General features: G+C 44.9%; 1 protein-coding gene across 1 annotated transcript in view; it reads right to left on the reverse strand.

The window, feature by feature from the left end:
- The window catches only part of PDIA5 (protein disulfide isomerase family A member 5), a 111,441-nt gene that overhangs the window by 80,187 nt on the left and 13,243 nt on the right, over positions 1 to 18,011 (reverse strand). The window contains exons 2-3 of the mRNA XM_083153602.1: positions 1,135 to 1,261; positions 115 to 202 (exon numbers count right to left, since the gene is read on the reverse strand). Coding sequence (XP_083009728.1) covers positions 115 to 202; positions 1,135 to 1,261 — 215 coding nt within the window. The remainder of the gene's footprint in view (positions 1 to 114; positions 203 to 1,134; positions 1,262 to 18,011) is intronic.

Below are 18,011 nucleotides of genomic sequence, written 5' to 3' on the forward strand. Positions count from 1 at the left end.
TAAAAGGTTGTTTGCAAAGCAAAAGAGTTGTGGGACATAAATGCTAAGTGGCAAATGGAACCAGCCTAGACCTCACAAACACCAACACTGTAGCATTACCAGCCAGAAACATACCCGCAGTCAATCCATGATACAGTAGCCCTTCCCTTCACATCTTGAGCCACATCCGAAAGTAGTTTCAGCTGACGCTCTGCAGCTTGAGCTAAAAATGAACAACAGAAATAGTCTCAGAAAGAATTGTAAGGAAAAGATTTCAGTGGGATAAAATAGGTTGAACAAGAATACTGAATATCATTTGTCTAGATCCTACAATGTATGGAATAATCTAGTTGGTTAGTAGGGCAGGCAGCAATCATGTCAATGAATCACCTCCATGGATTTGCCATTTGAATAAATGGCTCATTCATCAAAAACAGTTTTTGACAAGAGGCAAGTCGCAGCATAAAAAACAACAACAAAAACGGAAAGTGTGGACCCATCAGACCGGTAATATTCTGTAATGTGCATGAAGAAATTTAATTGTATCCAACATTTTGGTGAGACTTTGGTCCTTATTCAGATCTGATCGCAGAACAAACATGTATAGAGAGAGTTAAATTTGGGTTGGGTGTGTTGAAACTGAAATCTAAATTGCAGTGTAAAAATAAGCAGCCAGTATTTACCCGGCACAGAAACAAAATAACTCACACAAATCTCTCTCTCTCTATACATGTTACATTTGCCCCACCTGCAGTGAACATGGTTTTGCCCATTTTGAGAAAAAAATTGTACTGCGATCCGAATAAGGGCCATTATCATTTGCTGCTGAACTGCATTTCAATTGACACACCCAACACGGAAATAGGTTCAGCTGTGCATAGTATATATTTGATGCATAAGCCACAATGGGAGAATTGGCATGCTCTTTAATTAATTAGATACGCTTGAAAATGTGACACTTATAGAGGATAACGTATCCTGTGCTATGGTTAAAGATATATATCTTCATAGAGGTCACAGCTTTCCTTTAGATTAATATATTTTATATCCTAATGGAAACTAAAGAATATATAAGACTAAACTAAAAGAAACGGCCTACCAAATGCAGAGAATAAACCAAACTGGATTTGAAATGGTTCTATAACAACAATTTACCTGACTTGGAGTACAGAACCAGTACATTGTTACGAGTTCGTAACAGCTTCTTAAAATCCTTATGGTCGCTGATTTTTTCAATGAGTGGAGATATTCTGAGCGAGAAGATTAAGGATGGAAGAATGATCTGGAAAAGGAGTGAGGTTGTGATACATACAATACTTAAAATAAAATAATCTGACTGTAAATATTTGTAGGTCTGTACTAGATTATATTTTTGTTAAGTTATTGCAAAGAAACACTTCCTATGGCTTGCATTCTGGATGTTCTTAATACCTGTAAATATTTAGTAAAAGTTAAATTGTATCTCAGATTCATTAGTTCTACATGTTCATTTATTTTATCAAATTGTCTTATTGTTTACCATCATTCAAATCAGTGGCGTAACAATAGCCCCGCAGACCCCACGGTGGCTGGGAGGCGCTGAGTGAGTGTGGAGGCCGGGGATCTGTGGGGCTATCGCTGCACTGCAGTCGGGAGCTGCCTCACCCGCCCTGCTTGTCGCTGCTGCCAGGACCCGCATATCTGCTTGCCTGCGGTTTCTGTGCTCCTCCTGGCCTCTGCTCCTAATGAAAAATGTCCTTCACAAAATGTCCACTCCATACAGCAGACACCTTAAAAATTGTCTGCTTTTAGGGGCAGCCATTTTGTGAAGTTCATTTTTCATTAGCAGGAGCCATGAGGAGCGCAGGGACTGCAGACAAGTAGACCTGCAGATACCAGCAAGCTGAGGGGTAAGGCAAGGCTGGAGGGGGGAATTTTGTAGTTAAGCCACTCTTAGTACGTGGCATCCTCCTGCCCCCATTCCCCTCATAACATTACACAAAGCCAGTCACATTTAGCCCGATCCTCAATAACATAGCACTCATCTCCTGCTACAATATGCTGCAGGGGACTCTGCTGTTCAGTCATACAACCATCAGTCTGTGGCTTACTGCTGCCATCCTCCTCCTTACATCATGTCACTGCCCCATCACAAGCAGCCCCGTCTTCACTAAAACAATCACAAGTCGACAAGGCACTACTGCCCAGAGGGGATTTTAACAGAGGATCGTTGCAGCTCTGTGAACCTGGCACCATTTTATGGAAATTTGGGAGGCTGAGCGCTTCATTCTAATGGGTACTGGTGTGTTAAAAAGCAGCTGGACCCTTCAGAAGTACCCTACCGCTATAACAGTAACAAAGTGATACAGTTAAAATTGGGATCAGCACTAATCAGGATGTGTGCTAGATAAATTGTGTAAGATATAGGTGTTTTTGACACCAAATATATTCACATCGTCTTGTGAATACAAAAGTATTTATTAACAGTTTCTTATATAGCGCACACAGATTCCGCAGCGCTTTACAGAGCATAGTTATAATCAAAAAACGCATAACAAATTACAGTACAAGACAGTTTAGGACAAGTACATGGTTAATATGGATAGTTGCACACAGGACACTGAAGCAATTATCAGGGTGGCAGAGGTTTATATATTCAAGAATGGCACATAAGGAGAGAGGGCCCTGCTCGTGAGAGCTTATATTCTAAAGTGGAGGGTTAGACAGACTGGGGTGACACAGAAGGCGAAGAAGTGAGCTTAAACAGGTTAGGTTGAGAGATTGTCAGGTTTTATGCAGGATAGTGGGAAGAGGTCAGCTTAAGGCCCCCATACATTATGCGATTTGGGCCCGATTTCACCTGATTCGGATGAATCGAGCTGCGAAATCGTCCCAAATCGCATGTTTTGACACCCTATCCGACCTGATGCGCGGTCCCGTGCGCATCGGATCGGAGTCGGGCAGTCGCACCGGCTGCACATAAGATTTCCTAAATCTTATGTGCAGTCTCCGGGCGGGGGATGCCGGGGAACTGCAGGGAACAGCCGGCGGGGGACGCCGGTCATGGGGAGAGGCTGGCAGGGGCAGCTAACACACAGACGGCGGGCTGGGGGACACCGGTGAACCGGCGAGGGGAACAGCTCACGTGCTGGGCAGGAGGACCAGGCAGCCGCAGCTTCAATACAAACGAATGGGGAGGCAGTGATTGGCTGAGAGCTCTTTCAGCAATTGGCTGAGAGGGCTCTCAGCCAATCACTGGCTCCCCATTCTTGTATTGGGTTTTTCTTCCTTGCAGTTGCGGCTGCCGCCCTGGTTCTCCTGCCCAACACGTGAGCTGTTCCCCTCGCTGGTTCACCGGCGTCCCCTCGCCCGCTGCCTATGTGTAAGCTGCCCCTGCCAGCCTCTCCCCATGCCCGGATCACAGTGTCCCCAGCCTGCTGACTATTTGTCAGCTTACCCTGCAGCTCCCCAGCGTCCCCCACCCGGCTCTCCCCCTGCAGCTCCCCGGGGACTGCATATGATAAATCCATGAGATTTATCATATGCAAAATTTGGCACATCAAGTGCCTAATCGTGTGTCCCCCTCCCGGGGAGCTGCAGGGGAAATCATGTCTGACTTGTCCCTAGGACAAGTCGGACTAATGTATGGGGGCCTTAAGTCTTAAATATTTTAAGTCTTAAAAAGCGCTGGGTCATCCAAGAGAAGTTAGCAGAGAGACAGTTGGAGATATGAGTGAGGATAGAGGGAGAGAGATCAGGAAAGGATCGGTAGATTTTAGTATTATCAGCATAGAGGTGATAGTGGAAGTTAAGTGAGCAAATAAGCTCGACCAGAGGGGACATGTAGAGATAGAGAGAGGGCCAAGAATAAAATGTTGGGGGACTCCTATTATCAATGGAAGAGCAGGAGAGGTGAAGTCATTAGAGGTACAGCTGTGCATTTTCAAAACAGACAGTGCATAAAATCAAATTATGTTTAAGCAATAGACTTTGGGCAGTTTTTTATGAATGTAATGATTTTATCTTAAACATGTAAAGACTAGTAAGCCCGCTCGAAGCTAATAGCTAGTCTGCTACCTTGTGATTGCCTCTGTGTTTGTGCATGTGTGTCCGGATCCGATCATGTGATGGTTTGAATAAATCATGCCTCCTGTTATTATTTGTGAAATCAATGTATTTCTTTTATTCTGCGTGTAAACTTAATGTGACCCAGGGAGCATACGAGGAGGTTGGTTCTGTATTCCCTCAGAGTGACAATCTCTAGAGTTCTCTGAAGTTAGGGTCTGAGACCCCTCATAAATCAGATTGGCCTGCTCTGGACCATGTTGATCTAACCTCAAAAGGTGCTCCTCCCCCCTCCAGTACAGATCTATTATCACACTTGGCCGTTGTATTCCACTGAATAAGGAATTTGTACAAATCACTTAAAATCAGTGGACTAGTCCTTCATGTAGGAAGATCAATTATTTAGGGAGATTCATTATTGTCCAGCAAGAAAATGGTCAAAATCCCAAAAGGTGGGAGGGAATGTGGAATCTGCAGGTATAATTGCACTCGTGTCCCTACAACCTGTGTACTTCTTGTGGAACAGCAAGCTGACTGGAAGCGACCCGATGTTTCATGTGAAATCCCCTCACTACAGAATCAGTACTTTTGTAGTGTTCATTCTAGCACCCGCTATCTTTGAAAACCCCTGCAGTACCTGTTCCCTGCCTGGGGTGTCTGTCTGCTGTGGTGTTTCTAGCACAGGTCTGGTTTGCACATCAGTGATGATATACAGACCGCACTGTGCTAGAAGCACTACAGCAGACAGCGACACCCCAGGCAGGGAAGAGGAACTGCATGGGTTTTCAAAAATAGTGGGTGCTAGAATGAACACTTCTTGTGTGTAAGATACAGTTCTTTAATCCCTTTTATTTTGTTTGAGTTGTATTTCTTCTGTGTGTACTTTTAAAATATTTCCAATCATCTTTGTAACCAATTTTATCACCAAGCCCTGAAGTATTTCTTGGAATAAAGAATACATAATTCCAGTTCTGAATTTTGTGTTCTTAGGACTTACGCAAAAAGGGCGGTTTAGGCTACAACCTTTTTATATCTTATTTTGTGTATCCGAACGTATGCAAGCGTTCTTTCAAACTTGCATTGGTGGCAGTGACCTTATATAGGGGACCCGTGTGTCCCAGTTATGGCCGGAGCTGCTCAGGTTGACATATCTGGAGGAGAGACCAGTGGGTCCGTGACAATGGGCCTTATTCTGGTTGGAGCGTCCGGGCCGTACGCGTACGTCCCGGGGTTTTTTACGATCTGCGCATGTGCAGATACGCTAATGCGCCGGCGCGAACACTCCACAACGCTTACGGCCGGTGTCTCAACGTGCGAAAAAACCTGTACGCGAGCGTACGGGTAATGGGGCGGCATAGGGGCGTGTTGATGGGAGCGGCCGAAATAATGAGGGAAAATGGGCGTAAATATGGGCGTACACGGGGGTGTGCACAAAAAATGAGCGGTGCTACTACCGCACGATCGACTAAGGCACCGTTCGTTTCGGACACCAAACAGGCGGCCGCCAACCGCCAGCTAAAACCACCCCTACAGATACCGCATGCCAGCGTGCGCCTGAGTTGGCTAATTAACGCTGATTACTACTCAAACACATACACCTGAATGTAATAAGCAATGCTGCAGTCTATTAACTCCAAACCATGATTTCACTGCCTGCAAGCCACACATGCAGCACGCAAACACATTGGAAGCTTATGTTTCTATACTTCTCCACATTTAAAGGTTTGTTTAATTTAAGGTAAGAATCTTTTTATACGCTAAGGTAGGTATTTTCTAAACAGACACATTCACTACGTGCTTTCATAGACTTTACGCAGTAGCACACTCAATCTACACAAGTCGACATGTGTCAACGTGTTCACTCTAATACTAACATAGGTTTTGTATTTAGGATACAATAACATAAACAACATCTAAACACCTACAAAGGATGTTTCAGCAATGTTTGAAGCCCATGACCACTATTTTCCACACAATCTTTGTATAGTACCCAAAATTATGACCTGTACCACTATCTCATCTGCTAGGATTTGGATTTCACTACACTCTGGATGTAAGATGCCACCAATCACATTATTGCACTCTCATCTCTCTAACAAAGGATTCCTACATCTGCTTATGACACTGTCAAATCATATATATTTTAAAAGTTATGCATGTTTGTTCACAAGCTAATTTATCATGTTTGGCCCATTCACACATCTTTTTTTAGGGAGGACACATATGCATTCCTACAGAAATTTACCTTTTCACCCTTGTTTGTCTGCCTCACCCACTCCATGAGGAAAGCATTGTTCTGGACCTGCTTTTACCTACTACTGTAGGAGCTACCTCACCTGCACACAAACTGCTTTCTCACCTATTGTGCTGACACAAACGAATTAGCAGGGAAAAGTTGGATAGGAACATGGGAATGGCCATGGAGAGGGTTACACATGGGAAACTTCCACCACACTTCAACAAATGTTCAAAAATACCCTGGTCAGTAAGTACACATAAATCTAGTATTTGTTTCACACAAGAAATTACACATACCACAATTTTGTTTTAATTTGTAAAATAAATTTATTTGCTGTTCAGCATCACAGCTTGACACTTTAATGTGAGAAATCAAATAAACAAATAAAATAGACACACAAATAATAAAACAGCCAGAACAAGAGGTTGCATATCTCCAAACATGTGTTACCCTGCAAATGCAATGGTGAAAGAAATGGGGACACCAGAATACGTACTGCAACAACCAGGGTGAATACTAAGCAAGATACACACCACCAAAAAAAAATATCCTGCATTTGTAGAGGTCAAAATACGAACTTTCATGCCCATGGCACGCAAATGGATCGATGGGCAACTGAGGAAGCGGATGTCCAGTGCAATTTAAACCTTTGGCCTCCAACCACAGAGGAAGTGAACCAGGTCTCATTTGGGCCCTTTTTTGCCCCTTTTAGATGGGGCCTTGGGGACAGGGGCCTTTGGCTCAGCTGGCTTTCGGTGTCTTCCCCTAGTCGACACAGGAGGGTCAGCCGAGGTGGAAGGTTGGGGGAGCAGCTTGGGGTGGGGCAGCAGATGGGGGATTGTCCCTTAGGGACCTGGCGGTGGACAGCTGCTCCGCAATAAGTTCATTCTGGCGGCTGAGGTGTTGGCCAATGCTTAGCATGCCAGCCGCCAGAGTTTCATTAATGCGGTTCAACGCCTCAACCTGCAGCTGGTTTGTGGCCTTCCACTCCGCCAGAAAATCCGCCACCTGCTGCTGACGGATCGCAGCATCCACCCCTTGCTGCTCGATCCTGTCCAGCGTCACCAACAGGCTCTCACTCAATGTCTCCTGTGGCTGGGGCTGGGGGCGACGTCTTGGTGGAGGCTGGACCACCTGCTCCACCTGTGGCTCTGCAGAGGAAGATGCTGCCGGTACATCCTGACTTTCTGCTTCTGCTAGGATAAGAATTGAAAACAATGTCACCATCACATACGCAATAAAAAATATCTTTCTAAATACAATGCATTACTGTGACTTACCATCAAAAGCAGCAGCAAAGACCTCCGCCGGGAGCTCACTGTCCATATTGGAGATCCCCCTGATCTCCCCCACATCGATGACGTCACAGGAGTCCAGCTCCAGGGGGGTATACTCCAAATGGTCAGGCATAGGACCGCTCCCGGTGGACATGCTGTGGTTGTACCGGTCAGTCATCTTCCTCTTCAGGGCACTTTTGAAGTCAGTCCACCTACAAGTTTAAAAATACAAATATCACCATGAGATATGTGCACCACTGTGCTACGTGTAGGGTTACCACCTAGTCCTTTTAATTCCGGACACATGTTACTTACACAGGTTCTGTGGCAGTTTAAAATTAGGTGAAGTGGAGTCTTGAAGTCAGCCAGCCACAGAACCTGTGTAATTAATATGTGTCCGGAATTAAAGGGACTATGTGGTACCCCTAGCTACGTGACATTTCCTAGTGTGGGTGATCTTATGTTTTTTTGCCATGTGTGGCCAAATATTTCTTTGATGGACAAAACCATGTACACTGCAGGTGAGGCAGGTGTAAAACCCACCCAAATCTGATTATTTCTGCACAAGTAACACCTGCCTCACCTGCAGTGCACATGGTTTTGTCCATCTAAGAAATATTTGGGCAGAAAGAGTGAACTAGAATAAGGTCCTCAGTTCCTGCTGGAGACTGCTGAAAAATTGCCCTGACAAACACACTAACCTTTTCTTCACCGCGTCCCAAGTTCTGACCACTGGTGACACCTGGTTCACTTCCTCTGTGATCTTCTCCCAAAGGTTTCTCCTTGCACTGGCACCCGGCTTCCTGGTTGCCAATTCAATCCATTCGCGTGCCCTGGGCACTAGAATTCGCATTTCGGCCTCTACAAATGCAGGGTTTCTCCTTTTGGAGGTGGTATCCTGCTCAGTCCTCACCCTAGATGTTGCAGCTCGTTTTCTGGTGGCCCCAGTTCTCTCACCATGCACCTGCTGGGTCACACCTGTTTGGAGAGATGCAACCTCTTGTTCTGGCTGGTTGCTTGGCCCTTGTGGAGCTGGTGGAGGTTCACCAGGGCCTGTTACTGAGGGGCCCGCTTGATCTTGCAGGCTACTCCTCTCTTGGGCCCTCCTTCTCCGCTCCTGTTCCCTCTTCTGTAATGCTTCAAGCAGGGATTCTGCTTGTGCTCTCTGCAGAGCGTCCTCTGCTGCTGAATCGTCAGAGTCAGACATGTTTGCAGCAATTGTGGGCTGCATCTGACTGAATATTTATATGTTAATCTCCCGCCACGAACAAGGGGGCGTATATTTTTCCCCGCAAGGTAGATGCAAATTTACGCCGATATTTCCCGCCGATAATTGCCGCTTAAATTACGCAGGTCTCAATGCACCTGATCAATCACCCGTATATGTATATACACAGGTTGTGGAGCATTGTGGGCTACATCGTGAAATGTGTGCACCTGTCATTCCAATGATGAGTGTTGTCAGCTGGTATCTGTTGGAGTTCGTGTATGCTTTGTGAGTCACATTTCAAAACATCACGTTATAATGCTTGCCTTGCATATGTAATGTCTATGCAATTGTCATACAGCAACATGTTGCATTGTGGCCCTTTAAGCAGCGTAGTTCTAAGTAGACGGTTGCGTGTATTAATTTCCGCATACTATATATACAGTACTTTTCTCTTCATGGCAATCGGTGTATTGAGCCCCCTTTAAGCAGCGTAGTTCTAAGTAGACGGTTGCGTGTATTAATTTCCGCATACTATATATACACAGTACTTTTCTCTTCATGGCAATCGGTGTATTGAGCCCCCTTTAAGCAGCGTAGTTATGAGTAGACGGGGTGCGTGTATTATTTTCCGCACACTGTATATATACAGTTCCTCTCTATACATTGAATGCATGCTGTTGGTTGTGGTGTGTATATCGGAACGGTCCTCGTAAGTTTCTATTCGCATCCAGTTTGTTAATGTAAGAGGGATTAATAAAGTTAATACCAAACAAACAATTTTTTCAACCAATCAGCAAGCACCAAAAGTGATATATGTACCTGCAATTAATAACTGCGCCATTGCCACCATGACAGCAAACAGAGCTAGGCCATTCTCGAACTCTGAGCTGTTGGCCCTGGTCCACGTCATGGACCGTCACCTGGGGCCCAGGGGCCCATATGTTTCGAATGCGGACAAGCGGCGGGCGTATAATGCTGCCCGCCGCCTGATATTTTCCACGACCGGCGTCCGCAGAAGCCTGGGGCAGGTTGAGCGGCGCTGGTCAGACCTGCGCCGGCGGCAGCCCGTTCTACTGTGCAGCCTTCGCCGCCATATTGCCCGATGTAAGTTTTGATTACTAGTATGTCTGCGTTTTTTAGCAATGTTGTGTGTACTTTTTAAAAATAGGTTGCTGAGTATGGGGGTGTATATGGGTGTATATGGGGTGTATATGGGGTGTATATGGGGGTGTATATGGGTGTATATGGGGGGTATAGGGGGGTGTATATGGGTGTATATGGGGTGTATATGGGGGGTGTATATGGGTGTATATGGGGTGTATATGGGGGGTATAGGGGGGTGTATATGGGTGTATATGGGGGTGTATATGGGTGTATATGGGGTGTATATGGGGGGTATATATGGGTGTATATGGGGGGTATAGGGGGGTGTATATGGGTGTATATGGGGTGTATATGGGGGGTATAGGGGGGTGTATATGGGTGTATATGGGGGGTATAGGGGGGTGTATATGGGGTGTATATGGGGTGTATATGGGGGGTATAGGGGGGTGTATATGGGGGGTATAGGGGGGGGTTTAAGTAGTTGCTCAGTTTTTTGGTGTAGGATATCAAATAGTTAGCATGATAAATGTCTGAAATATCACAGCAATGATCATTTGGAAGGTTATGAGCATGACTAATGTGAATTTTTCTTTCCCCCTTTTTTATGAATCCCAATCTTCGATTTCTATGCCATCAACATGAACATTGCAGCACGGGCAAGAGCCGCCAGAGAAGCCCGGGAGCAGGCACGCCGGGACCAGGCAGCCCCAGAGCAGCCAGAGGAGGAGGAAGAGGAAGAGGAGGAGGAGGAAGAGGAGGAGGAGGAGGAGGAAGAGGAAGAGGAGGAGAAGAAAGAGGAGGAGAAGAAAGAGGAGGAGAAGAAAGAGGAGGAGGAGGAAGAGGAGGAGGAGGAAGAGGAAGAGACACAGGGTGCTGTTTGGACCCACACAATTTCCCCATCCCCTTCCCCCTCCACAACCCCCACCCCCACCACCTCCCCAACCCCCACCCCCCCCCCTCCCCACTTCCAACCCCCCTATACCTCTCCACCACCCACCCCCAAACCTCTCCACTCCCCAGTAACAGCCACTACCGTGGTCCAGACTCCGGGACCATCATTGTCGTTGCTCCAGACCCCCCCAACCACCGCACAGCCAACCAGCGGTGACCAGGATGGCTCAAGTAGCCGTAAGTAAATAATTTGTCTAATGTTTACCTACACATTTCTACACATCAACAATCACAACAACCACATATGTGTATCCAACATCAACATTAGTTGCAACATATCACTGCAGGGCGACCATGAGGTGTGTCCTGTCCTTCTCCAGGAACAAGGGTCCCCTTGGTGGTTTTTTTGAGTGTGGCCATACCTCACCCCTTGAATAATTGACATAACAGTACATCCAATGAGATATCCGACATTAGTGGTGTGGTAGTTATGTGGCTCCAGGTGTTGGGTAACTCCAGTTCCCAGCATGATGTGCAACTGTTGCACTGCAACTTAAATGTAGAGATTGTTTTGGTAATAGTGTGTGAGGCCATGCGGATGCATGCTTTACAAACATAGCTGTAGGCCTATAATTTGTACAGCAATGTCCTAAATTTAAAATACTAAGGAGTGCTTAAGCCACAACAATGTCATAACCCTTAAATAGCACAGGCTAATTGTGAGGTTAGAGGAGAGTCCCCCAAAACCAAAGTACCAATTGGGATACAGCATACATTCATTGATGAAGGAGTAATTGAATTAATGTTATTTACTATGTACAGTATGTGTGTGTTAACATATTTTTTTTTAGTACTGTGTTTACAGCAGACCCATCTTCAATGTAGTTTCTAAATGTATGTGGCCTTCACACAACTCTGAACTTTTTATTATGTACAAATACAACAAACATTTGTGTATGTTATATATTAATTTTTTGTTTTATCCCTTCATTACAGACACTGAACAGCAGCAGGAGGAGGTGGCAGCAATAATGAGGGAAATAATGCTGACCCTTGTCTACCTCCAGCTCCTTTTTGGGCTTCTGGAGGCCCGCCTTTAATTTTTTATTTATCCCCCCCCCCTTTTTTTTGGGGTATAAAATAAAAGTTTGATTACAGTTCGAAATTGCCTGTGTTTTTACTAATAAATATGTTAGAGGGCGTGTAAGGGTAGGTACATACAGATGTGTACTGTAAGTTATACTTGTAATTTGAGGTGAGGGGTAATGATTGATGTGTGAATGTGTGTGTTTTTGAGTAAAATAACACATAGTGAAAATGCATGAATGTTTAATGTTGTTCGATTAAAACATCACACATAACATCAGGGTAGGTATACATGTTACACATTTTGGACAAAGTAATTACGTACATAATTTAGTACATATACAGAAACACCAACATAACTTGATTTAAAAGTAACAGCAATATGGGGACACATAGATAGTGATTAAAATGCCACATTAGAACATAACAAATATACATGTAATGAGGGTTCAAATGTAGTTTTATTAGGTCTTTATTAAGGTAGACAATTGAGTTAATAGAAAACAATAAGTGAATAACAAATAGATTAATTAATCAATTGTCAGATTAGTAGTTGAGAGGCAAGATTTGCAGGTCCATATATGTGAAGGGTATGCCAGCGTGCACGGACGTACGCTCACTCTCACGAGCGTTGACATAAGCTGAGTTTTCCATTGAAAACAATAGGGACCCGTCCGTGCAAACTGGCGTACGCTCAGATCTCCGCAAGAAGTCGGTGGGGAGACGGAGGAAAGACGGCCGTACGCTCAGTTGTACGCCTGTTGTCGGAGTGCAAGGGCTGGGCCGTCCGCGTACGTTGCCGTACGCTCATTTGTACGCCACTCCCCTTCTACGGTATTTCTGCCCGTACGTAAGCGGCTGATTTGTGGGTGGCCTTAACCCCAACGGCCGCGTACGGCTAGCGTGCGGTAATGGCGAACGTACGCACGTTTGGCCGCTCCGAGCAGAATAATGCCCAATGTGTGAAAGAGAAAGATATGTAGTTTTACTCACTGCCAACTAAATAAAGTTTTAACCATTGAAATGTGAGAGCAAGCCATGAATGAAACCACACAAGTTTCTACCTTGGAATAGGTGCAGTCTGTTGATAACTAGAATAAGAGGTACATCTATAGAATGACAAGAAAAATTATGCCAATATAAAAATAATAATAATAATAATAATAATAATAATAATAATAATAATAATAATAATAATAATGAGGTAGCTATGGTAGTGAGGATAAAGAAACAGTTCCATACACCTTGTATTACAGGGAAAGTTAAGTAACCATTTGAGTGTCAACATCGTGTGAAAGATGTTTAAAATATCCACAAATAAATGTCAGTGTAGCTCACATTTGTTATACAAATTCAAATTATAAATGTTGTGTAATAAAAGATTATATTTATTTCCTATATAAGGTAAACATTACAGGTCATTATGATGAATACAAAGGTTTGCTTGCCAATTGTCACACCTATTTTGACAAATTCACTTGGCACTCAAAGGTTTTTTTTTGAGCCGACGTGCCGAGAGGCGGGATTTCATGCCCTACCATCCACTAGGGCGTGGTGGGAGAATAAAATAGTGTGCCGAGGGTACCAAGGCACCATACCCGAAGTATGGTGAGCACAGCAAGCCATGAGAGGGTATGCGGTGCACTTAAAACTGTGTCCATTGTCTCGACATTCGGGCCAAAAAAACCCATGTCAACCTAACCCATGTTGACCTTCCAGTATGTCGACCAACATTTGGTCGACCTAGTGATCCTACTCCAGAAATGTTTGGTGGGGTACAGGGTTCTGAAGGGACAAGTAGGGAAACTGTAATAGGATCTTAGAATGTTTGAGTAAGTGCTGTGTTTGAGTGGATTATGGAGAAACCGGATGTTACTGTCACGGGCAATGATCTTTCTAGATATGCCAACAGAGGCAGTTACAGCCCAGTTGCCTTTTATTGAAGTAAATAGACAAGTTATGTTTTTGTGCCAATTCTTATTCAGAGCATTCTGTGTTTGCCAGGATGATCCAGGCATGCGTATATTAACAGAGTTATAAAGATATTCAGTCACTTTAGATGAGAGAATGGGCATGACAAACAACTGAAATCACTCACAATATGTGCAAAGGACAGTTACTGTAAGAAGAACATTATATTGAATTTTTAACAATTGCCTATATTGCCCAAATAGAGGAGCCAAGAGCAGAACAAAATTCCTCCTCTGAAACAGGAAGACTATACTAGATCGGATCTCATTATGGTATAAGCCAAAGCCACGGTTATAGGATCTTTTCATCAAGTATCATTTTGATATTAACACCTTTATTACCTAGTAAACCCTACCACCACAGCACTTTGCTTTAAACACTAAAATCATGTTTTGATTATGTGCACAGTACTTCACAATAAACAAATCATCATCACAGCTAGCGTCCAACATTAGCAAGTGCGCTATTTATTTACAAATTCTTTAAACTATACAGATATATTTATACAAATCTAAAAAACAGACTGTTACTCAACTTGTATATCCCTTATCCAAAATGCTCGGGACCTGAAGAAATTTGGATAATGGATTATTCTGTATTTTGGAATATTTTTATATTTGAATGAGGTATCTTGTATTTAGGTTGTTAAAAACACACCACGCACATGAAATACACATAAATACAGTGATCACAAAAAAAAAAAATAGTGGGTCCCTGGGACCCCTCACTTACAAAAATTGGGGTCCTACCTTTTCTGGGTCCCAATGAAATAAAGCCAATTCTCCCCTTCCCCCTAGCATGGCACATACAGAAGCCAAGAAGGGGAGAGGATGCCAGTCGCCCAGGACTAATATTAACAATTGTGGACCCTCCTTTAGGTATTAAGATATGTACTCAATGCTCAAGTGAGGGTGTGCGACCATCGGACATATGGAGAATTAAAGCAAACAAACAGAAATAGTGATGTCCTTTTGGGGGTGCACCAAACAATATTAAAATGTAACTTTTATTAAACAATTTTAAGAACTGCGAAATTATTAAAAAACAGATAGACAATTAATGGGAATCAGACAATACAGGTGTTTAAAACAAAGCTGGCAGGCAGGTAGCACACTAGTTTTAATTTATAATCAGTTGCAGGTGTGTCACTCTAACAGCGTTGTGCGCGATTCCAAAATGTAGGTATTATTGTTGAAAATGTGTTCGATATAAATCAGTCACAATAGTCCCTCTTAAATAAGTGCCTCCGTATCCTTGGGGTCTCCTCTCAGGTATGGAAGATGTTTTACACTTGCGCTGCTGAATATATATTGTTATGCCTATGAGCTTTGCTGAACAAAAGGACAACCGGAGACACTCAGTAATAATGTAACAAAATTTTATGCATATAAAAAGAATTTGTAAAAAGGTATATATTCTTAAATTTATACAAATATGTTATTAAAATCAAGTACAAGTATAATAAAGCATGCTCAATAGGTATATAGGGCAGAAAACGCTCTCCACTTAGATCACAAATAGATGTTTTTAAATGCTTAATAGCAAGGAGCAAAGATTATGCAAGAATTGCAGCCAGTCTTGTTAGTTAGCAGAAATAAGCTGTTAAATGGTGGGGGGGGGAAGGTTGCGGGAAACACAAGCCAATGCCGATGGAAGTAGGCAGATAGAATATGCACAGAGGACAAGTAGCGTAGCACCTTTTAGCGTATGTAGCGCAGATGGAATAAATCAGGAGACGCACAGAGGACAAGTAGCGTAGCACCTTTTAGCGTATGTAGCGCAGATGGAATAAATCAGGAGACGCACTTATGTCCTGGACCGTATGCTCACTCTCCTTGAGATGGATAGCCGGAGGGGCCGGAGAGCACGATGGTGAATGCAGCTCAACCCGGTGCACGTGGTGGTACTGTGTCTGTAGCTCTGAGGGGGAACCCAAAAGTGTCGAGGGCTCAACCCAGAGCAAAGGCTTCGTGACGTCCGCCGGAGAGGGGGGAGGAGCTGCCGGCTGGAATGGGAAGCCGTAGGCAGTGTTGGACGGTGGGAGATGTAGTATGCTGGCTTGTAGTTGGGCTCAATTGGTAGCGTGAGCCGGCTCCAAGATGGTGAGACTGTGATCTCAAACAGTGGGTGGTTTCTGCAGAGTAGCGGAAGTAGGCGTCAACGCGTTTCGTACCCTTGGAAACGGGAACTTTCTCAAGACAAAGTTCCCCCACCATTTAACTGCTTATTTCTGCTAACTAACAAGACTGGCTGCAATTCTTGCATAATCTTTGCTCCTTGCTATTAAGCATTTAAAAACATCTATTTGTGATCTAAATGGAGAGCGTTTTCTGCCCTATATACCTATTGAGCATGCTTTATTATACTTGTACTTGATTTTAATAACATATTTGAATAAATTTAAGAATATATACCTTTTTACAAATTCTTTTTATATGCATAAAATTTTGTTACATTATTACTGAGTGTCTCCGGTTGTCCTTTTGTTCAGCAAAGCTCATAGGCATAACAATATATATTCAGCAGCGCAAGTGTAAAACATCTTCCTCCTTTTGAATTCCCTGTGAGACCTAGCATGCTCAATTACACTTTGCGGCAGCTATTAATCCAGTTTATATACATTTTTTCAACATATCATTTTTGATATTTTGGTTAAGCTTTTTGCTTTCCCTAAACAGCGCCAGGATCTGTGAACAGAAGAGGCTCTCCTTTGGATCCTCCTACGTCCACAGAAACCCCCCTCCTCTCAGGTATATCTAAATAATAGCTGAGTGATCACCAGTATTTTCCAAGATAATGATTACCTCTCTGGGATATATCTCAGGTATATTCTGGTGCTAATGCCTCTCGCTAAATCCCAAGGTGTCTCACTGTAAGCCTGTGTGTGATCGACCACAGTGGGCAATGATACTGAATAGTTATCACCTAACAATGCTATTGTGCAAGGTGCCAATACAATTCAGAGGGAGGTGATTCATAGAGGGTACAGAGTGACCACCCCCCCCCCCCACCCACCATATCTGAGACTGGCCAATAAAGAGAAAGGATTAATATGTGCAAAAGACATTTGACAGAGGAAGATTGGAAAAAAGTGCTATGTACAAAAATAAAATCAAAGTTTGAGGTGTTTAGATTACACCGAAGAACATTTGTGAGACACAGAACAAGTGAAAAGATGCCTGGAAGAGTGCCTGACACCATCTGTCAAGCATGGTGGAGGTAATGTGATGGTCTGGGTCTGCTTTGATGCTGGTGAAGTGGGAGATTTTTACAAGGTAAAAAGGGATTAACAGCTAGAATGCCAAATGTCTGCAATGCTGTCAGGGGTGTCCAAACTTTTTGAAAAGAGGGCCAGATATGGTGACGTGAAAATGTGTGGGGGCCGACCATTCAGCCTGACATTCTTAGAACCATTAATCACATCAGAATGGTCCCCCCGTCTGACCCTCCTTCCCTGTATGTCCCCCAGCGTGCCCCTCCTTCCCTGAATGCCCCCCCAGCGTGGCCCTCCTTCCCTGAATGCCCCCCCAGCGTGGCCCTCCTTCCCTGAATGCCCCCCCAGCGTGGCCCTCCTTCCCTGAATGCCCCCCCAGCGTGGCCCTCCTTCCCTGAATGCCCCCCAACGTGGCCCTCCGTCACCGAATGCCCCCCAGCGTGGCCCTCCGTCAACGAATGCCCCCCAGCGTGGCCCTCCGTCAACGAATGCCCCCCAGCGTGGCCCTCCGTCAACGAATGCCCCCCAGCGTGGCCCTCCGTCAACGAATGCCCCCCAGCGTGGCCCTCCGTCAACGAATGCCCCCCAGCGTGGCCCTCCGTCAACGAATGCCCCCCAGCGTGGCCCTCCGTCAACGAATGCCCCCCAGCGTGGCCCTCCGTCAACGAATGCCCCCCAGCGTGGCCCTCCGTCAACGAATGCCCCCCAGCGTGGCCCTCCGTCAACGAATGCCCCCCAGCGTGGCCCTCCGTCAACGAATGCCCCCCAGCGTGGCCCTCCGTCAACGAATGCCCCCCAGCGTGGCCCTCCGTCAACGAATGCCCCCCAGCGTGGCCCTCCGTCAACGAATGCCCCCCAGCGTGGCCCTCCGTCAACGAATGCCCCCCAGCGTGGCCCTCCGTCAACGAATGCCCCCCAGCGTGGCCCTCCGTCAACGAATGCCCCCCAGCGTGGCCCTCCGTCAACGAATGCCCCCCAGCGTGGCCCTCCGTCAAC

This window comes from Crinia signifera, chromosome 7 (genome assembly GCF_055691185.1).
Source record: "Crinia signifera chromosome 7, ASM5569118v1, whole genome shotgun sequence".
In the NCBI taxonomy this organism is placed as follows: domain Eukaryota; kingdom Metazoa; phylum Chordata; class Amphibia; order Anura; family Myobatrachidae; genus Crinia; species Crinia signifera.